This window comes from Rissa tridactyla, chromosome 6 (assembly GCF_028500815.1).
Source record: "Rissa tridactyla isolate bRisTri1 chromosome 6, bRisTri1.patW.cur.20221130, whole genome shotgun sequence".
NCBI lineage: Eukaryota > Metazoa > Chordata > Aves > Charadriiformes > Laridae > Rissa > Rissa tridactyla.
The window spans coordinates 9277401-9300336 of NC_071471.1; the positions used below are offsets into that span (position 1 = coordinate 9277401).

Below are 22936 nucleotides of genomic sequence, written 5' to 3' on the forward strand. Positions count from 1 at the left end.
TACAAAAGTCCAGTTATTACAATTAAAATTGATCTATTACTGTACAGAAGCCAACGTGTAGCAGAATTCTTGAACCTAAACTCCTGCTTCCCAAAAATGTGAAGAGGACAAATCCAAGTATACAACCAGCAATGTTTTTATTCAAAGTGAGCACTAATGGTACTTAACCAAGCATTCATTAGAAATTTAACTGGAAGACGCTAGAGAGAAATCTGCTATTAAAAATTAGCCTGTGTCTATCATAAGCAGCAAATTATGCATAATTTTTAAAAGTTTATCTTAGTCCTGTTGTGATGAGATTTTATTGTACCCTTGAAATGTTACCACTAGAATATATATGTTTTCAATATTGATAACAATTACCTTATTGAAGAGGCTCACGGAACCAGGGGCCAGTAGCGCAATGGTGGGTACAAGCCATAGGTTTTGCCAGGGGAAGGAAAAGGACTCGGTGGCAATGGGAGGTCATCAGCATTTCCCATTATTGTGCTTTAAATATGCTCAGCATTCGCTGCCTTCCTATTGTTTTTCACATTCACCTTTGGAAGCAAGGTCAGCCAGGACTATTTAAAAAAAGTCAAAACAAAATGTCAGTATGGGTTTGAGCTATCTGCATGGAAAACTGCAATGGTCATGTCTTACACACAAAAAAGTAAAAGTTCTCCCTCTTTTTCCTTTACACAATAATTTCCCTTAAATCTTCTAGGTTTGTTTGGACAAGACCACGAATGGAATACTACCCTCAATTAAAAATTCCTTCAAAAGGAAAGGGTGGATGCAATCAGGGATTCAGGAAGGAAATCTTAAACACAATATTCACAGCAGTACTTCGATGGCATGTGTTAGACCTTTGTCAATATATATATATTTTTGCCATATCCATGTGGCAATATGTTTTGTTCATGAACGTATTACAGATCTGAAGCCCAGCCCTGTATAATAGAAGGTTATAGCATCAGGCTCTTAAACTGGCAGCAAATCATTTCATCTGAGATGTCGATACAAATACTTTAGTACATTATAATAACACCTAATAACAAAGAAATCAGGAAGAATAAAATTCCACAATTGTGAATGCATTTTTTCTTTAAAAAAATTAGCAAAACCATCCTGACCATAGTTTTACATTGTAACCCAAACCCCACATCTCATGCTAACATTGATTCAGTACACACAATCTGACATTAAAAAGCAACTTCCCCATAAAAGGAAAGTGGAGAAGAGTTTTGTTTGATGCATCGCATAAAACTTCTGATAAGAACTTGCCCTATCCCAAGGTTTCATTGCTAATGCATTAGTGTCAGTGGGAGAACCAGAGATCTTCCAACAGAAAATGTCAAATTTGCATCTGTAAAATATAAAATATTAACCTGGTTTCTGCCATAAATTGCATTTTCTTAAAGACTTTGGAGGGAATCACATCCAAATCCCTGACATTTCATTTGATTTAGTGAAACAGCAGAATAATTTCCCAGATCACACTGCATATCCTGTCAGGAGAAGCTTAGCTAATGGGTTAGATGCACTTTGCTAGTGATAACAAACAGCTAGAAAGGCTGATGACCAGGTGAAAAATAATGTGTTCCACAAATTGCAGGAGAAACCCAGTGACTGTTCAATGGCATTATGTCTAGATCTAGATATGCAGAAAAAAAACCACCCCAAGACCAAGTCGTTGGTTTGTGCTGGAGATGAGCATTAACATCTCCTGATCTATATATACTAATACGCCAATTGTTTCCAGGGAAACTGATTAAATATCACATTCCCCACAGTAAAATATCAGTAAAAATCCATAAAATTCTTAGCTTTTGACCTAACAGTCTGCTGATGTGTAAAATTAGAGATCAGGGTGTAGATTTCCAAAAAAATCTGATAAAATATATCCAACATTTGAATCTACCAAATGCTTAGTTTCCCAGACTGGAACTACCATTTAGACTATTACATGACATTAAACATTTCCCATTTTCATTTGCTCTATTTCTCATAGAAGCTCTTAATAAAAAGGAAAAATGCTAAACATCAATGCCTATTTCAGCATAGAATTGTCTAGGTTGGAAGGGACCTTTCAGATCATCAAGCATTTTTGACCAAATCCATAAAACCCATTTTTACAATGGCACATAGCGAAAAGTAACTGCACGAGTTGTCAGCTCACTCCCCGTTGTAGCGTGATGCCATTGTGCAGCATTCAGCTCCTGGCAGTGGAGGTTTGCCAGATTACACAAGCTCACTTTAAATTCAAACAGCAAGGAAAGTTGAAGAACTTTCTCCTTGTAGTCTCTCCAACTGGAATTAATGTAGCTGAAAATTACTGTTTAGTGCTCCTCCACTGTTCTTCACAAACTGTTTTTTCCTTCTGTTTTAAACGGCTGGAAGTCTTTTAGTCAGTCTTACTATGGGATCAAAGCCACCGCTGAGATCATAGCTTTCGGTTGTCACTTGGATTTTTTCAGTATAAACAATGTTTCGGTGACTAGAATGCTCATGAAAAGTACCACATTGGCCACACTGAAATCTGCGCTTTCTAAGAGATGTTCTTTCTCCCTATTTTCTTTAATCCTTACATCTAACAGAGAGATTTTAATTTTGACTCCACCATCATCCTGCTGACTAAGTCCAACTACGCAATGTGGAGAAATAAACACAATTGTTCTTATACGTTTACGTGAGGAAACAAGTACGTATTTGTCAAAACAGTATGACTAATCGAGAAAAAAAGATCATTTTCTCAGAAGTTCTGGGAACATACAGTGATGCAGAAAAGAACAAAGAAGGAATTATTCCTAATCAGAACCAAGAAAATGAGATTATCGAGAGATGGAGCAGTGATAAGAAAACTGCATTGACCAATGAGAAACGTGCTGAGAAAACAAACCATTCATTAGTAGATAAAGGAGATATTATATGTATAAATTACTTAAAGAACTGTAGACAATCACTCTAACGATTTTATTCCATATTCATCTAATGGTCAGTGTAAAAAATATAGTTCCAATTTATTTTATAAGGCATATAAGCAGTATCTACAATAACCAAATATGAACCTCGCAATGTAAAAAAATCATAATACAGTTTTTGATTTGTTCTGTGAGATGGCTTTAGAAACTCCTGAAGAGTAATCTGCCTTTATTGCTATCAGGGTGGTTGATCTGTTCCAGAAGACCCTGCAGAAGAGTAAAAGCGACCTGCAAATTGTCATCCCACCATTTTATAGGCGTGAGCTGAAAATTGGGTAATATATTTGCTAACAGAAATACAGATTACAGTATTAAACTTTGAGCAAATCTTAAAAAAAAGTAAGCACAAAATTCAGTATGTGAAGAGAAAATGCAACACATAAATCAATTAATCTCTGAAAAGTCTCCCTGCAACAAGAGTTCTTCTTACCAGAGAATTAACAATAAATTCTACCTATTTTCCAGCCTAAATAACATCCTTAACTAATGAAGGGAACCCTTCAATGAAGAACATTTTTGTGTGTTTCATCTTTTGTCTGAGAGACGCCAGAAATTATTTAAAAAAAAAAAAAAATTAGGATCACCTTTTAGGTCTGTCTGCCTAAAACAATCTGTTCAGGAATGACAGCGCAGGATTGTCCCCAACTGTGCTTCTGCCAGTGTTTTGGCTTTCGATTATATGCGCCAGGGACCTTACAGGTCAGCATCCATGGCTCCTGGGGAGAGCAGACCCCTGGAAACGGTCGCTGCAACGGACAGAGAGAACAGTGGTCACAAAGGAGAGGGCAAATGGGAGGATATAGGGAGCAAGACATGGAAAATGTGTTTCCTCTCAATTGTTACTTCTGCTGGATCCTTTCAAACATGTCACCTTGCAAGAAAGACGGTTTGTGATACAATGTTGTGGAATTTAGTGTAAGAATTCACTCATTTGTCCCCACCTTATTTAAAATTAACCAAGGCGTCATTCCCTTATTGTGCAAATATTTCATGCCTTGTTTAAACATTGTGCAACCGAACACTTCAAAAAATACTGTTCTGTTGCAATAGTTATTTAACAGTGACATACATTGGATCTTTATAAAACAAGTGTCAAAAAAGACGGTATTTCAAGGGGATTTTTATTGCTATCAGCTATGAGTAAATGTTAGCTTCAAACAAATTAAAATAGTTTGTGTGTGGGGCAAGGGTTCGTGACTAAGGATCCATCTGGATCTGCCAGGAGGAGTTTAATATAAACAGTGTTTTAGAGGCTTCGTTTTAGACCCCATCTTTTGGAGATCTGGAGCAGTGTCCAAACATCTCCCGAGAGGCAGTATGGCTGTAAGAGCTGTCGAAAGGAAGGAAAGACTCTAACCAAACGTCACTGCTTTGCCCAACCTTACAGCTGAGTTCCTCTGTGACAGCCATCAGCGGTACAAAATGATCAAATAGGTGTGTATTCCTATCAGCATTTCATCTTTAAATGGCTGACATAATTTCTGTTTATTTTTAAACAGGCCTGAGCATGTGTCCAAGATCTGTTTGTTACAATTTTACAAAGCAGAATTGTGTTTTCAGTTTATTAATAGGCATTATTTATTGCTTGTGTTTATTCTTGGCTCTGTAGGATTATATCTCACTGGGCATGTAAGGGATTTGTTTGCTGGGGCCAGTCTATAAACTAAGATTTACCTGTTCCATAATCAAAAGAAAATTATCCAAATAGGTTAGCAAAATGTTCTGTGTCTCCGTTTAATGTCAGAATAACGGTGATAATAATCTGCAATTATTTACTCACCCTTGTTATAATATATGGCCTTTCACTTTTCCTGTGTTTAGGTCATTTCACATATATTCCAATTTTCTAGCAAAATTCCATTTCTGATTCCATTATTTATTTCCTAAATTCAGCTATAAAGCTCATCTCATTTCTCAAGCCCAGCAACCCCCAAGCAAAGTCTATACCAAGAAAAACTCTCCAAACCTTTCACACTGACACACTGAGCCGCTTCCTTTTTTGACAGACAGGCTCCAGAGGCGCTGGCACCGCAACACGTGTGGCATCAGTCTTGTACACTTGATAAAGGTTAAGAAACTAAAAATAGCTGTAAATGGGGTAAATCTTAGCTTTGTGACTATTCCCCAAGGCAAATATGGTCCTATTATGAAATACCCCCTCAAGAAAACCCCAAAGAATCAGTGGTGTGTAGTCACTTGAAGTGGCTGAAGATGCAGCCCAGTGATGCACAATTTCATGCTGAATTCCCCAAGTACATACGATACCACCATTAAAGAGAGAGGATTCAAATTGCACGTGCTTTGTGTTATCAGAATTGATGCTAACACATTTATACTGCAACCACTGTTCACATTTGGGGAAGTACAATAAAAGAGGATCCTATAAATACTCACATGCTTGAGAATTTCTGTGCTTCTCTGTTTCACTGGGCTCACAAAGTTTTTTTCTGCACTTCAACGTGTGACAGTGTAAAAGGTACTGATTTGATACACTAAAGCTGCAGTAGATTGAAAGAAATAGCACTTGGTTTCAAACCAAGGGAAAGAGAGTAGAACGGGAGATTAAAGATGATTTATACCATCAAACATCGCCTCTGAACTGGAGGAGCCTCCAAACAACAAGACCAGAAGACTTGATGGATAGTTCACTGGAAAAGTTTGTCAACAGCACAGGAGCGGTTAAAAGAGAGCTCTGAAGCCTGCTCATTACTGTTTCACTTTTATAGGATGTTGCACGCATTTTAAAAGCAATAGAAAAATATATAAAATAATGAAAACAGATAGAATCAATCTATTTGCAGGTTTTTGTCCAGAAGAGGTTACTAGACCTCCTTGATGGACACGGATATCACAGTCCCTTACATGTCAAGTGGTATTCCTGTACTGACCCAAATAACTTGCATTTAAGTGATAGCTTTCAAGTCCTTTTAACTTTTCTTCACTTCCTGGCTTTAACAATTCTGGTCAAAAACAATCCCATAAGTTTAACAGGAGACCAAGTCAAAGGCCTTGAAAGTAATTCATGTCACAGTGAGTATTTATTTGCTTCAACTGCTTTCTCTCTCCTTGTTTATTTTTCTATTAGTTGCCTGTGGAACTATTACAGCTACACAGCAAACTTCCCCATAGGCCAATTGGCACGTATGATACACAGGTTTTTAGAAAACTTGTCTATTGTACACTCACTCAAAACATAAGAGACTTCGTTTTGTCTTTAGCATAGCCTGTCCTTTTTTAAAAAATGCAACATATCATACATGTTGAGCACTAACACCTGCAGGAAACAGAGTCTGTGTTGAGTCACATATATAAAATCCATTGGAAAAACTGTTACTGGCTGTGCAAGAAGGGCGTCTGTCACTGCTGACACCGAACATATATGTTTGTCTTTTGAAAAAAATAATCCTACCCATAACCAGAAAGATTTAAAAATAGTCAGAAGCCTCCAAACCCTGAAAAAAAGACCCACACTAAAAAGAATATACATATTTTTATGCCCATGCTTAACCGTAGCCGAGGTCAGCCCTGCAATGCATTAGATCACCTCTTCAAAGCTTGATTTATTGAGCGAAAAATTTGGAGACTAATTACACAGAAAATACGTTCTTGTGATTAATTATTTGGAATAAAATCAAGCCATAATTATTGATGGGGGGTGGGGGAAAAGCCATAAACAATTTACTTAAAATCAAGTAACAGGGCTTGTTTTTAACTACAGCAAGATGCTGAAGTTAGAACTGGAAAAGTTGCAAAACAAAATAAACTGAAGCTTTTCCAAATTCATTGTATTATACTACAGTCATCTGTTAGTGATTAAGAGCCAGTGAGGTCTGTTGTAAAATGCTTACAAAGGATATAGAAATAGTCTTCAAATATGAAACAAATTAGGAATAACTGGCCTCTAAACAAGTATCTGATGTATGAAAGATGGTACGAAAATGAAAACCTCAGAATGCTTTTTAGACCAGCTGCCTGAAACAACCCTCATTTCCATTTCTAAAGGGTCCAAGTCAGATGTGACATAAGTGTGATGCAAACCATCGCTCAATGTTAATGTGGGGAAATTTGCCATATTGTATAGTTTGCTAAAGAAGAACAGGGAAGGGAAGAGTAAGAGAGGCTTATTAACATATAACTTACACCACCGCCATCCTTTTTGAATGTGGACCAATTTAACTGGGATGAAAGGTAAAAAGATATTCTAGAACAAAATCTACACGCACTGCATTCTAGAAACTAGAGTATACATGTCACTTCAAGTTAGATCACTCACTTTGGTTCCTTTTCTTCAGATATTAAATGCTGTAGAGCTTCATTTTTACTGTCACCAAACTCTGAAGCAAATGAGCAGAGCCTAGCTTGAGGCCTGGCTGTTAGAGGATGCACTTTCAGCTTTTAAGGGACACAAAAAATCAGGGTTTAAAATAAACCTATTTTCTAAATTATGTGGAAGCAGAAAATGCCTGTGTTTGTACATATTTAGGAGCATCCTCCCAGCCCTGACCTGGACCTGTTCAGCATTTGAGCTTTTATTTTCCCAAGTCAAGAAGCTTCTTCGTAAATTCAGAGTCACGTTTGCTCAACAGCAAATTATAGTAACATAATCTCTACAGCAATTTAGGAAATTGCCATGGAAATTCCTTCTTGTCCTGGTTTTGTGATACGGGTTCTCTGTCCTCGTGGTACTGACCCTCAGGTCTCGGTTACTCACAACCTCTTTGTTGCACTCGGGAGAAAGGAAACAACCATATCACTGACAGTGATGCTGACAGAGGAGGCAGGAAAAGGAGGAGAACATAAGAGGGGAAAGGAAGTACCTAGAAAGTTACCAATGGGGTCAAAGCCTCATGGCTCAGGCATCAGGGGTTTGCAGGCTTTCCAGCACGAGTGACAAAGAGCCAGATCTACAAGCTCTTACTTCTCTTTAACCTCTTACCTTTTTTTAAGCTCATAGATCTCATTTAAGCCTCTGAACTCCCACAAAACCTAAAGCACCAAAACCACGAGCATGAAAACTCTGTGCAGGGTGGTTTTAACTCCTTTCCTCGAACAGGGACAGCTGCAGCACATGAGTGCACTAATGTCGTGAGTGGGAGAAGCTGGCCCCTCACAGTCCTCGCCTCCTCCCTCCCCACCCTCTGTTACGCACCCTGCACCAAAGCTTTTCTCACCAGCAATCCCTGCTTCACCTCGCTGCTTGCCTTTCTGTGGCCTGCGCTTCCTCTGCTCCCATGACGTCCTCAGCCGCTCGTCCTACCTCCAGAGCCCTGCTGAGAGAAACGGAGTGCGTGAAGGGAACTGGTAGCATCAGGAAACAATTGGCGCTGCTCAGACCTCCATGTGTCAGCTAAGGAGAATCGCGCTTTGTATTTCATTTTAAAAGTAACGTCGGAGCTGTCATCGCAGGGAGGATAAATGAGAAAAGACTGGATCTTAGTTTCTTCCAGCTAAAGAGAAAATTTTAGAGACAAACATGGCAAGTGTTCCAATAAGGAAAAAATTAGCTTGCTCCCTCTGCAAAATTTTATAAACACTTCCGCAAAAAAATATTACAAAAATGCCATTACCCTGTAATAAGCAGCTGTGGGATACCAGATATGACGTTAAGTAAAGCAGTGCATTGTAAAACTGGCAGAGATGTCAAAATAATCTAAAGTTAACCTTTCTATATGAGATATAACTCAGGTGCGGATGAGAAGTTTGCCCCCTAAATTAGATAAAAGAAACTTAATTTGCTGCATAAGTTATTGACAGTGTCAATTAAGACTGAAGGCAAAAAACCCCAAACTGCATTGCTGCACATTTTCTCTTGGGTGCTGAACTTACTGAAATTGTCTGAATTTAATAAAACTTTACCGTCTTCTAGTACGATTGGTGTCAGAAAACAAATTATTTTATTTTCCTAAGTCCTGGAGGAAACTGCCACACAGGTTACAGAGACTCTCTGGAGACAAAGACAGAAAGCTAAATAACGGCAAATAGATGGGAAAAGAACATGTTTGTAATTCTGTCTAGAACCATCAAGTATTACAGAAAAACAATCATTAGGCTGGGGTAGGAGCACAGGCGCTGTCAAAGGACACTGGGCTAGATGAGCTTTTGGCCTGACCTGATGTGGCTGTCTTTGTCTTACATTTTCACCCAAAACATGGCCCATTTCTCTTGAGGTACTTCAGACTTGGTTACAAAGAATTTGTAACAAAGAATTTGTTAACAAGCAACTAAAAGGAATAAAGGAAGCTGCAGAAGGGACAAAACAGAAACAGCTCGGGGTTTCTGGGAAGGTAAGAAAAAAAGGGAGTAACTACATTTGCATCAGCTACCCTAGCAGAAAGAAAGAAAACAGCGTGCAAGAGAATGTGATGATACGAACTATTATTTATTGAAAGTATTTCAGGAAGGAAAATCATAATCACCAACAAAGTCAGGGCAATTAAATTAGTTGGGTAACACAGAAAACGGCATAATAAAGAATGTTATTATGCCTTTATTGTAATAATTCCCTCAGCCTCAAAAATACTGAATTTCAAGTTCTGTGAAAAAGCATTAAAGTAATACAGGCAACTTAACGCTCCATGAGAAGCAGTTTGAATCTTTAACACAGAGTTCTGATTTACCTCTTTGACGTCCCAGCCCAGAAGCATGCCCCAATACACATGCAGAAACATAAAAATAGATTCCCAGCTGCGCATACTAATACCCATCTGCTCGGATGGTAATAGAATTGATCATTAAAAAAAACTCAGCATTTTTAACCCAGGAAGTATTGCAGTCTTTTACGTTATACCACATTCAGTCTTTCCAAAAGAGATGCTTCCAGGCATAGCAAGGCAGCAATCCCACTTGCGTTCTAAAAATCATCTTAAGTGAATCTGGCTGCTGGGCTGCTGTCTCAGTTCATTTTCTTCACGCTACGAGAGATACGACCATACTGGTTCCAAAAAATTTCACTTGGTGAGATTTATTTCAGGGAGGAATGCTTCCTTCTGCTTCTTGTGCACAATTTTTGGAATATTTCAGCTGCATCTCAGGGAAAGTGAGTCTCTCTCTGAGCAAGCCTGTTTAGTTTTGGGAAGTGTCGAGTTGTCAGCGTTGTAACGCTAAGAAAGAGATAAATGGAGGTTTTTTCCACATAATTACCTGTGTTTGTTCTGACACGTTATTATAATTGCAAATCTGTCTCAGAGCGACAGTCTCTCGCCTCACATGGACACCTCTCCTGGCCGAGGGGGCTGGGGGTTGTCTGAGGGGTGCTGGGGGCCTCCGGCTAGTTCTTGGAACTAGGGGGTATTTTTGGAATATGGACTAGTTTGCCCTTATGGTAGGGCAGTAATCCTATTTCTGGTAAGATCTAAAATTCTGAGAAAGCTAAAGTGACTGAAGCCTGAGTGATGCTTTTAAATACAGGAAATTTAAGAGACGTCTGATAAGGGATAAAAAACTTCTACGATTAATAAGGGCATATGGACTCAGTTCTCAAAATGAATTCATCTGAAAAATGATCAAGATGAAACAGTCTTCTCATATAACTATACTATTTTTACAACAGCCTTAATTCCTTATTCACCAGAAACTGTTCTGGAGTTAAATACCCACCTTGCTCTTGGCAAATAAGAATACATTAGCCTTTGGAATTAACCTTGGATGAATTTAACACTGGAGAGTTGTAACTTTAACTATATGACACACATTGAGCATCTGTTTGGTAGCTGGATTAGAGTGATCAGTTTCCAGTGGGTGAGGGAGTTTCTCATGCGTCTGTTTCTCTTGGGGAAGATCCTATAGTTAGGAAGTTACACAGCTATTCATGTGAGGCTTCAATGCCTGAAAAAGAGCAAAAAAAAAAAAGAAAATATTACAGACCTGTCTATGTCAGGCTATGAAGATGAATGGTGAATTGTAATAAAATGTTTTCTTTTTTTCTTGCTTTTTGGTTTTGCCGGGAATTTTTCATTTCAGCCTCCCTGGCTCCCCTCAGAACTCCTCCCGCCCAACATCCAGCCCCCCAGCTCCCCCTCAGACAACCCCTGGCCCCCGTCAAGCCCTCGTGGCTCCCCTCAGACCCCGCCGCCCCTCTACAGCCCTCTGGCTCCCCTCAGACCCCCCTCGGCCCCCCTCCCCACCTGCCCTCAGACGCCCGCCGCCCCCCTCAAGCCCTCTGGCTCCCCTCAGAACCTCACGGCACCCGCCAAGCACCCCAGCTTCTCTCAGACAACCCCCGGCCCCCCTCAGACTCCCCCGGTCCCACTCAAGCTCCCCCCGGCTCCCCTCACACCTCTCCGGCCCCCCTCAAGCCCTCTGGCTCCCCCCCGCCCCTCAGCTCCACTCAGACCCCCCGGCCCGGCTGAGGCAGGTGGGAGGGCTGAGGGGAAGGGGAGTAGCCGAAGCGACAGGAGTTTCCCCGGGCGCTTCCCGGCACTGACAGCGGGCGGAGGGAGGGCGGGAGGTAGCGGGCCGGGCCCCCCGCTATTAGTACCGGCCCTCGGCGGAGCCCGCCTCAGTGTGGATCCGTCTCGATCACCCGCCGTCTCTCAGCACCATGCAGGGGCTCCGCGCCGCGCCGCCCGCCGCCTTCCTCCTCCTCCTCCTGCGCCCGCTGCTGCTGGCGGCCGCGGCGCCCGGCGCCGAGCGGGAGCTGAACCCCAGCAGCCGCCTGGCCGCGGGGGCGGCGCGGGTGGCCCTGCACTACCTCAACTTCCAGGCGGCCTCCCCCGGCGCGCTGCTGGCGCTGGGGCAGGTCCGCAAGGCCACGCTGAAGGTAGGGGGAAGGCGGAGGGGGCGGCTGCGGCTCCGGAGGAGCGCGGTGCGGGAAGGGGGCTTTCCCGGGCGGGCAGGCGCGGTCTTTAAAGTGACACTGGAAAAAGTACAATTAATAATAATTCTTATAATGGAAGAACAGGGCGGTGGTGCGGAGCTGAGCCGCCCTGAGGGTAGCGGGCACGTACCCGCGTTCCTCAGGGTGCTGCTGTCTGGCTGCCCCTTCTCTCAGGGACTCGGGGCACCAGGTCCCTTCAGGGCATCGCTGTCCCACCACCTCCTTCCCTCAGGGGGCTCAGGGCACGGGGTCCCCTCAGAGCATTGTTGTCCCACCAACCCTTCCCTCAGGGGGCTCAGGGCATTGCTGTCGCACTCCCCCTTCCCTTGGGGGGCTCAGGGGAACAGCTCCCCATCAGGGGGAAGTGAGGATCGACCTCAAAAGGTCATTAACTTAATAATGATTTAAATATGCCCCAAATTCAAGGTCAGCGCCCTGTATGTTGGTCGAGGTTGCTCTGAGTGCCCCAACCTGGAATCAAAAGCAACATAGCTTCCCACAGATGAGGGGAAGAGGAAACTGAGGCACATGGCAGGCACATGATGGAAAGGAAAGTTTGATAAGTAAACATTGTCAGCAGAATCGCTTCTGGAGGGAGCATTGACTTTGTGTGAGTAGGGATGGAAAGGACTTTGGCTTTCTGTATCTGGAGATCAAGATCTCAACTAAAGATGATGCAGTTCCCATCAGAAAATATGCCTTTATCTTCCAAAAAACATGTCAAATTGAGGTAAGAGAAAGGGGCGAGAGTCCTAGATCCAGGGGCAGAGCTTTCAGGTCATGGGGAGTTTGTCAGGAGATGTCCAGGGCATGCCCAGTGTACCCCGACGGGGGTTCTTTTCCTTTGGCCTCAGGTTGGTTTGGGTTTTTTACAGCTTACTCAGTTTCTGAAAGTAAGAGAACAGGCAAAAACTTTTGAGGAACGTTTGTTCAAGGCTGCAGATCCTGGAAGGAAAGCACCACCTTCCTGCAGAGCTGAGGAGGGTCTAAGCTATCACAGTGGATGGGGTTTAAAGCTAGCACTCTCATCCTAGTCTTTACCTCCAGGCTACTGCTGGGCAGCTCCCTAAAGCGAGGGCCGGTTGGTTTTGATTTCCAGTCTGAAGTGCCAAATGCAGCACTGGATTCCACTGGATCCTTTTCATGGCTCTGGCATCTGAAAAAGAGATCTCATAACATTTATTCTTCAGCATCTGCACAGCTTGTTCAATCCAGGTCCTCACTCCTAAAATTGAGAATAATATTCTGTAGTGTAAAATCTCCCCTTTCAAGAAAGACATTCCAAGCCAGCCTAAAGTGCTTAGGATGTACTATTGAACTTACAACATTGAACTTGAGCCTTAATAACATATATCCCAGTTGACAGTGCTTCCAAAACAATTTGAAGCCTGTTTGAATTGCACACAATACTTAACAGACCAGAATAATTTCTATTTAAGTTTGACAAAACACAAACTACTGCATAACGATTTGGAATTTGCGTATTACTTTGTGTAATGCAAGACTGAAAGATAGCATTGGTGATGCTCCTTATCTGGGAATGCAAACACGATGTCCTGCTATAGATTTGTCTGAGACCACAGCCTTTAGGTAACTCTCTGTTCTCATCATCATTCCCAAACACCTCAGTAAACAAAGAGTGTAATCAGTGCTGAGGATGGATGTGCTAGTGTGACACTTCATTCTTCCTACTATGATATTTGATACTTCTCTTGAAACTTACAAGTGCTCTTTTTGTATTTACTGGGTAGTGCACATATATTTACACATACAAATGCTTGTGCCTCTTTTAAGAACTACATCATGGCCTCTGGGAGTAGTGTGCAGTTCTGGAAGCGGTGCACTGGTCTTTTGTAGAGAGACGAATCAGAAGTAAGAGGTCAGTGCAGATTCTCTTTCCAACCCCAGTGTAACCGAATATTTGCAAGGTGGTTCTCGTTGTGGGGAGGGGAAGGGATTTTTTCCACCCACTGTCAGCCACCTGCCTTTTAATATAGGAAAGAAAAGAATTGGTTCGTTATAGAGAAGTGAAATGCCTTATTTCCCCACAGTACTTGATGCTGTAGGAGCTTGCTGTAACCCCTTTCTGCAGTTTATTTCCCCTTTTTCTTTGCATGCTCTGTGAAAACAAGAGGAGAAATGGTCACTTCCTTCTTTCCTGTCCTCTACTGTAAAAAAATGAAAAGAATTTCCTGGAAGGAATGTGCTATATTATGTGAATGCAAGAGAAAGAAATGTTGGGGGGTTGGGGGTTTTTTTGTTTGTTTGTTTGGGTTTTTTGGTTTTGTTTTGGTTTTAAGTATTTTTTTCTTTTTATAGAAGGATAGTTTCCTGTTGGTTAGTCTATTGGTGGATCAGTAAAGTAGGTTAATTTTATCATGGAATTTAATTATGAGCATTGTATTTTAAAACTAACATTATTAGCCCAGTAGCCAGTGAAACTGTGGTAATTAGAAGCAGGGCTGGAGACAATCACCAGTATGGTAACTCTGTTAGATGTGAAGGATTTTTCAAGTTCAGGTAAAATGAGACTTCAGTGCTTTTCTCTCCTAGCAACAAATAGCAGTGATATGCCAAACATATAATAATTCCTACCTTGCCATTGGCTGCAGTTTGCTTTTGTTGTCCCTTCTCATTGATGTGGGTTTTTTCTTAACTTTAGTGTCTTCTAGGAAACAGCAGCAGGCATCTCATGGAATTGTTGACAGCTGCACTTTAAAATACATTTTTGAGGAGAGAAGCATTAGCGTATGCCAGTTGAAGATCCTAGAATTAAAGAGAGAAACTTTCAAAAAACTGTCATAGCAGTATCCCATACCAAGCTGTCCTGGGAATTGTAACTGAGACATAGGTAGGTGAACCAGGAGGTGAAGTGTAAAGGTCAAGCTAGGCAATCTCTTAACTAACCTGCAACATTTGCTTAAATTGGATTACAAAATACAATTTTACAGCTGGATATTTCTCCTCACAAGCTCATCTTGACACAGAACAGTGTAATATCAGGACTATGGTCCTAATATTAGAAGTCAGTTAAAATATTTCTATTTGTTTCCAACAGTCAGGACCCTGTGTTACTGGGTGGAAAGTAAAATCAGCATCAGGATGGGTAAATTGTCTAGGGAAAGCTAGATACAGAGAGGTAGAGAAAATAGCCACCTCTGCTGGCTTTTCCCTCCTGCCTGGGGCAGTCTGAGAGCTCACCTGGATGCTTGTGGATCTCCAGAAGCCACAGGCCACTTAAGTGTGCTTGCAGGGACAGTGGCAGGGCTGCAAGGTGGAATCCTCCTAAGCAAGCCCCTGAAGCACACCCCTGTCACTCCTCTCTCAGCAGTGTCAGCTTCTCCATACTTAGTGATCAGGTCAGCCCTCTGACCCAGCGACTGAAAACTGGTCCCAGGGAAGAAATGCTGGTGGGGAAACACGGAGGTGAAGAGCTGGAAACCTGCGGAAAGGGGTGAGAGAGGGATCACCCCTTTCCATGCCAGTGGGGAGTTAGAGCAGTGTAAACCAATTGTGAAACCACCTCCTTTGGGACCTGGAATGAATTGCTCTTAAATTGCTATTCTGGCCTTTATAGTACTAAAAATCTGTTGTGGAAGTTGCATTAATTTTGAGCCCGGAAATAAAACAATCCCGTGACCCAGATATTCAGTGGAAAAATGAATTACTCACTTGTTTTCTTCTCTTTTGGACACTTTTATCTTTGGCTGCTTTCAGCCAGCTGTCATTGTGCGATGTCAAATATTCCTGAGCTCTTATTTAACTCATGCTTGTGATGGTTTACAGTGATGCATTTTAGGATGATAGTGGAAAATAATAGTGGAAATAAAAGCGATGCTTTTCTTAGAAACTAGAAATACTTTTGTAAAAATATTATTTCATGCCAAATGTAACTTCTCGCTCTCCCTGGGAAGATCAAAGAAGGTCTCTGGTATGTGTACCAGAAAATACATATTGAATACGTATTTCAGCTGTGCAGCACCACTTGAAAGCTTTCTAGGAGACTAGTACTGCTACTTGTAAATGAAGAGAGAGTATCTACTTCAAAAACCACTTAAGCACAGAATTAAGTATTCTTTTTAAAGTGAGTATTTACCAATTCATTACTCATGAAGTTTTTCTATATCCTTCTATTGAGAAGAACTGAAGACTGAGTAATAAGTATGTAAGAAGCCCCAACTGACTTTGTTTTCTTCATTAATGCTTAATATCATGCAAATGCAATGAACCTGTTGAGACATTTTGTCAGAATCTGATTGCAAACTATTCTCAAAGTTACCACAGCTATAAAAATGATTTTTTTTCTTCAGCAGAGAGAACAGGTGACACGAACGCAAGAACAAATAATACTGGAAGAAAAGTTGAACAAATTTTAAATGACTGAATATGCTGGACAGAAAAGATCTGGTTTAACTATAAAAGAGCTTCTGTTACAGTCTTTAAGACCCTGATGTTGTAACTGGGAGTGTGCAGTCAGGCTGCTGTACTGTGCCCATTGAGGAAAAGGTTCAGGAAGAAAGCCCATCCACCATCATCTGTTAAATCGCAGCTAAGTTTCTCTGGCTTCAGAAGTGTAGTTTAGCTGACTTTATTTCAGGTTCTCTCATCTGCGGTACAGATGACAAGAAAAGAAATAAGCCTAGGTCACTGTGCTTAAAAAAATACCCATACTTGATCAAATGAATAGTGTCAGAAACAACAGAGAGAACACCTCTTGGGTAGCCTTACAGGAATTAGAAACTTAGACTTAACTGCAGTGATTATGATGAGAAATTGGACCCTTCTTTCAGCTCCACAAATTATTGATTCTTTTGTAAACCTGCCTTTCAGAAAGCTAGTTTTTACCATTTTGCTGTACAGAGCGTCTGTTCATGTCTAATCTCCTGTCATTTTTAAGGACAAGATTTTAGCTAATATGCAAAATGGGGGCAGGAGAGAAGGGGAGAACGAGGAGGTAGAGAAGAGGCTATCAAAGTCTGAACTCATCCTCTCTCCATTCCCTTCTTGGTGTCAGCTGGGTCCAGCTCCAGACTTGCCTCATTGCAAAGCTTCAAGAGGGGATTTCATGGAAGCAGAGCAAGCGACTAAACCAATTTGCCCTCTTATCTGCAGTGTATAACTCTGTGTATGTACTAAAGGCAGGTGCTGGGCTGATGGCCTTGCCCTCGGAATGAAACTTTGCTATTAATGGCTTCCTGGAAGAAAGTATGATGGGAACACAAAGGCCCAAGTTTAGATAAATAAAACGTGTGCACGTTTGCTTTGGGTTCTGATCTTCAAAATTGTGCAAACAACCACAGTTTCCCTCCCGTTTATCTGAAAAGTATTGTATTTAAAAACAAACAAGACTAACAAATCAGTGCTGTTGCTGGAATACAGTAATTTGACTTAAATATACACGTCAAAAGGCAGCTTGCATTCTCCAGTAAAATGCGTTTTCTACATACTATCTCACATATGCCCCTATGTAACAATATATCCTACATCAGTAGCAAAGAGAAGCAAGAAAAGGTTTAAGAGAAGAGAGAATGCCTTTTATTAAACCAGGTAATATAAGCAAAAGGAACAAATTTTAAGACAGAGAAATGACCTGGCTTGTATATAGAAAGCTTGTCTTATAAATCACAGTATAATATACAAAAAGACTTATTTTCTTTAATTTATTTCTGGCTGATTTAACCAAAGGAGAGGCTTGGAAATGTACCAAGCAGTGAAGAGACACAAAATGTCATTTTACAAGCAATTGGTTGAATAAATAGAACATTTTCCACACTATTTGTTACTTGGACTGCCCACTCAAAAATAAATATAGACATTTCAAAAGTGAATATAGAAGTTGGTAGGCAAATAAGGGCCTGACTAATGAAGTAAAGAGCAGATAATGCAAATACTTTTTATTAGACTCTGCTCTTACACTGTTCAATGAGACACTGATCCTGTTTCAGGTCAATTAGTATTTTTCATGACTGACACTAAGAGCTAGTTTCTGTTTCAGCATGCTTGGGGACAGGACAGTCTGTGATATCCCACACCAAAAATAATTTGTTAACTGAACTATTTCTGTTAGCAACAGGAAAAAAACCCCACAAATTCAAGAAAATGAGAGATTTCAAAGGTGTACACTTCTAAGGCTTTTCTGATGTTTTGTGCTACAAGAGGTGCCACTGTCTGCTTCCCATCAGCAAGGAGTATTCTTTTATTTTTCCTTAACAACTGGAATCTCAGATAGTTGATTGGGCAACTCGATGACTAGTATTTTCAGGGCAAAACAGAGCAGATGGGTCAGAATCCTGCTTTGACGTGCTGTGAGGAAAAATTAGTCTCTTTCCAGTCACAAGAGAAAAAAAAAAACTAGAAAGTTTAGCATCCCTAAGATTAAATTAGCCTGTGTGATTCCTGTTCAGCTGTGAATCAGTGAGCAAGATTTGATTCATTTATTCAAAGTCACTCTGATAGCCTGTGCAAAAAATACCTCCTCAGAAGCTCAACACTGATTCATAATTTTATTATTTTAAAGTTACTCAGTATCAACCTGTCCTGTGAAGGACTTTGAGCTGCATTTTTCTTCTTGCGTATGTCTGTGAGGAAAGGCTTTAAAACATCCTTTAATATAAAGGTTATTTATTGTTGTTGTTAAGAGTCCTTGTGTTTGCTGCTAGGGTCATCTCAGTGCCTCTCTTCTGACCAACTTCCTGATGCTACAAGGCCATGAGAGAGCCATGGCACCCTCGTTTTCCTCCTCAGCACTCAAGTTACAGTCCGTAAGGCTATAGTTATACTGATGGCTGAATCCTTCTCTCTTCCAGAGCATCCCAGACTCTGGTCACAAGTATTACCTGCAGTTCACTACCGAAGACTACAAAAGCGGGGTGAGTTTATGGTCCTCCATGTTTCTTCTGACAGTGTGCATTAAATGAACTTCAACATCTACAAAACAGCGCACATTTAAGTGCTTTTGTAAAAGGATCTTTCACAATGGAAAGACTTACCTTTATGCTTCTACCTGCCTGTCCTGCATGGGACATGGCTTCCTCTTAGCATCGCTCCAGTATCTCATCTAATTAGTCTTCTGCCTGCGTCGGGGATCCCAGTGGCCAGAGCACCGTAGGTACCTGCTTTGCTCACTGCCTGAAGAGATTGTCTCGTTTAAGTCACATCAGGCAACCAAATGCCCGAGTGAAACTTTGCGATCGTCCAAGCTCAGTGTCACAGCATGGTCCTCATTATGCAACTGTAGCTCCTGCTGTGTCCACACACCAAAATGAGAATAAAGAGTTGACAGCTGTGTGTTCTTTTTAATTATAACCCCCCCCATTCATTCTGTCAGACAGTTGTCATTAGCAATTTTACTGTAAGCATCTGCTTTTTCATTACACACACATTTTATGAAATTCAGATTATTTTCAGAATTTAATATGAAACATAAGATTATTTTTATTTTAAGGATGAAGCGTCATACAATGAAATTCCCTGTTATCAATTAATGTTATTTCTTAAGAACTCTCAAACATATTTCCAAGATTAATTAGTGCATTTCAGCTACACTTGTTGATTAAAAACTTCTGTTAAATCACGTTAGCCTTGTGGTTTTAAGATATTTACTTTTCTGGAAAAAAAATTATATCCATCTAAAGACTATCTTGACCCCCATACAGCTTCAAACAAAGCATCTCATGAAGACATACATGTACTCCACATGTATCTTCACATGTTAATACCATGAGCTTTTTAAAGAATGTGTTGCTGGTTAATAAAATCTCTATTAAAGATTACAGTTTTGAATCCTGCCTTTACAGGAAAATGCTGGGAGCTGCCTTGCTACAGTGTTGTATCCCAAGACAAAGTCTCCGCCTGTTGTCACTATCAAGTGCATGCATACCAAAGACCAGAAGCAAATCGAGGAAGAGGACAACAGACTTTACCAAAAAATTAGGCACCAAACCAAGCCAATAATTGGAAACAATATTCCAGGTATATTCCTCCAAATAATCAATTATATTTCACTTTATCTCGAAGATTCTGGGCACTTTTAAGAATACAAACAAATGTACATGGATTTTAAAACAGAGACAAATGTATTTACAGTAGCATCCTAAAACCATAGAGCTAACCATCAAAACAATTCCACCTTGCCAGCAATTCCTGGGGAGAAAAAAAATCCTGCTGCGTTTAGTGACAACAGTAGTCAACACAATGTTGTGAAGGTGTTTTGGATTTAAAAGCAAGCCTATGCAATTTTATATTCAAATAAAACGTCCTCAAGTAATAACAACTGCCTTAACTCACACACCTTCCCCAGCTGTGGGTGGAAATTCACAAGGGATGACTAACAGAATTTTTTCCACCCTGGAAACAGAGTGCCCCAGTCCCTCTTTTCCTCCCGGCTAGGTAAGGACGTCCATTATCATGGATATTGGGTTTCTCACCTCCTTGTGGGGACCCAGCAAATACTGTCTCTTGGCAATTTCAGTTCTGTCATGCTTTCATGCTTTTACTTTGACTGCAGGTTTAGCATCATTCTCCTCCCTGTTCAAGACTAACACATCAGAGGGAAAAGTTGCTTCCCAGGAATAGTGCTATGCCAGGCTGAAGTGCTCTGTGGTTTATCATTTTTCCGCTGAACAGACAGAATTAATAATTTTTGTATTACTCTTTCTCCCTTGCAGACAGCTATGGCAATATTGAACCTGCCCTGGAGCCAGTGTGGGCTTTGGCTGTTGCTGGCAGCAGTTACATCATGTGGGAAAAGTCAACAGAGAACTTGGGTTACTTCATGGCACAAGTCAAGTCTGTGAAGCAGTGGGTAAGTGAAGTGGAAATTACACGTCTGCATTACAGAAGGTAACAGAGTCTACCACGCAGCAGAGAATAAAATAACCATCAACAGCTCACGCTGTCTGTAATGGCTGTGATTCTCCCAAAATCCCAGTGGCTTCTTCATACAAGTATCTCCACCTCTGGACAAGTATTTTGTCCAGGTTTGGTGGAAGAATTTTACTCATTTGGACAAAATTTTGTTTTCCTTGTTTGCATGAGTGGATCTGTTGGCTTCTGCAGGTTTAATCAGGAGATTGGTCCTGCAGTTCATCAGCCCCATACTAAATTGCTCCTCATACTCTTTGCCCTCATAGCCAAGCTTGAAGGTAGCATCCGTCTAGTGCCTGGCATGCGCTCTCTGGGGAACATTAACCTGCAGCATATAGAACAGGAGTTCCCAAAGCTTTGTTTCCCTCAGTCATCTGCGATCGATAGAAAGCATTTGGTTTCTACTCCCTAGTTATTTAGAATGAGATTTCTCTGAAGGAGATATTAATAGTCAGGTTTGATTCTCAGATTTATTTGAGGGTTAAACTCAATTAGCATCTGAGTTTCATGTAAGAGAACAGTCAGACTGCAGAGCCACGCTGCAGTTGGCGCCTTCAAAGTTTTTATGCAGGAAGTGCTCTTAATTCCCTGTCTCTCCACATAGAATATCTGTCTCACTCCAGCCGACGACCACAGCCATCTCGAGCCCTAATCATCTTGCTCCCTAAGCACGCTAAATGCAGTCAACTAAATCAGAGCAGACTCTAAACTTCAACAATATAACTTGTGTTCTTGATCATTTTTTTCTTTTTGACACATGCCCAGATAAGGAAAGATGATTTTACTGAGTTTGACTACACTGTCCTACTCCACGAAATTCCAACACAGGTAAGAAAGCATAAGCACATACCTCCTTTCATCAACAAAGGAACAGTATAAAGATCATAAACCATGTGTATTTTTAAATCTGTTCTCCAGGAAATTGTTTCATGTCACATGCGCCTCACTTGGCTTCCTGGTCACCCTCTGAAAGTGAAATACTTCTGTGCCTCAGACAACCAGGGGCTCCAAGATGGATCTGGAATGGAATCTGGATCAGCCGCTGGGATTTTAAATGAAAGGGGAGCAAATTTTTAAAAGAGATTGTCACCTTTATGTATAAGTATTAAATGAGAAAATCCTTGTGTTAATAGACCTGTAATTGCAACAATTTTTCTATACAAGTCAAACAGCGAATTTGAATGCTTTCATTACTCTGTTTTGTTCCAAAATTAATTCCTCTGATTTCTTAAACTGCAAGATTCATGTTAGACAGTTCTAGCTAAAAAACTTTGTGACTACATATATACACAGATGAACATACACAAGTTGATTTTATGTCATTAACTTACTGTTACTTAGAGTAACATAGTTTGTAAACAAAGTTAATATATTTGGGTACAAATCTTGAGAAGAGTATTAATCTGTCACTAAGAACTATTTGTCTACTAAATTTTTTTTTATTTTCTTTTTTGAGATAGGTACAGGCTGATTTTTACCTTACGTCTCCAATAAAACAAATACCATTACTCCGGGTCGAGGTTGGGTTTTCTTTCACGCTGCTGCCGTTTGACCCCAACTTTCCGTCTTCTCCCAGTGTCTGGCCTTTAAAAGGATGTGGACGAGCGTAGGCAGCGGAATGTCTCCCCGCAAGGCCCTAGAGCAGCCAGTAACCAGCATCTGCATGGCGCTGGTCCCGCTGACGCACCGCCGTTCCCTGCAGTGTGAGATTACATAAAAATAAGTTTCTTCTCTCATATTTGTGAGGGCAACTCAGAAAATATTGATATAAGGAAAACATGTTTTGTTGTCCCCCATCTGTCACCAGTCCAGAACACTGCAAGGCAGTGTTTGTCAGACGGAAATTGAGGATGTTGTCTTAGCCTATTTGCAGTTCTTGCTATTACCTTGAACGAAAACAGGCAGAACTGCAGAGACAGGGAGGCACTGTGCACTGTGCAGATGGATTTCCACATTTGGGTTTGGTGAGGGAATGGCCCGCTGCCAGAATACCCCGTCAAACAGCTCTTGTATTAATGACTGCCGTGTCTTATACTCATCCTACATACAACAAAGTCCTACTGCAAGAACACGTTTTTCTTCTTTCACACCAAATTCTCCATTTGGGTTTACAGCAGACCCACTGTCCTGCCTTTGTTTGCTGAGATTGTGCCAAACTCCCTCGAGTTCGTAATTTTTTTTCCCCACTGGCAAGATTTATGGCAGGTTAAATTAAGTCCATATCAGTAAGTAGGAAAACAGGCTATGGTCTCTGCCTTCTGGGATGATTGTGTTCTTCATAACTCATGGTATA

At 41.0% G+C, this 22936-nt stretch overlaps 1 protein-coding gene and 1 long non-coding RNA gene across 3 annotated transcripts in view; one reads left to right on the forward strand and one right to left on the reverse strand.

Annotated features, from left to right (window-relative positions):
* LOC128911918 (uncharacterized) overlaps positions 1–14052 on the reverse strand; it is a 27097-nt gene extending 13045 nt beyond the window's left edge. The window contains exons 1-5 of one of the 2 annotated variants that reach the window (XR_008467237.1): positions 12820–14052; positions 10560–10787; positions 8135–8230; positions 3548–3709; positions 364–563 (exon numbers count right to left, since the gene is read on the reverse strand). This is a non-coding gene — a long non-coding RNA (uncharacterized LOC128911918). Of the gene's footprint in view, positions 1–363; positions 564–3547; positions 3710–8134; positions 8231–10559; positions 10788–11439; positions 11558–12819 lie in introns of those variants that run through there. The other variant, XR_008467236.1, reaches the window with a different exon arrangement.
* On the forward strand, positions 11380–22151 carry LOC128911915 (ovocalyxin-32-like). Its single transcript, XM_054207513.1, has 6 exons — positions 11380–11721; positions 18585–18647; positions 19575–19749; positions 20445–20581; positions 21409–21471; positions 21562–22151. Exons 1-6 carry the CDS (start codon positions 11503–11505, stop codon positions 21718–21720), a joined length of 816 nt encoding a protein of 271 aa, XP_054063488.1. The 5' UTR covers positions 11380–11502; the 3' UTR covers positions 21721–22151.
* The last annotated feature ends 785 nt before the right edge of the window (positions 22152–22936 follow it).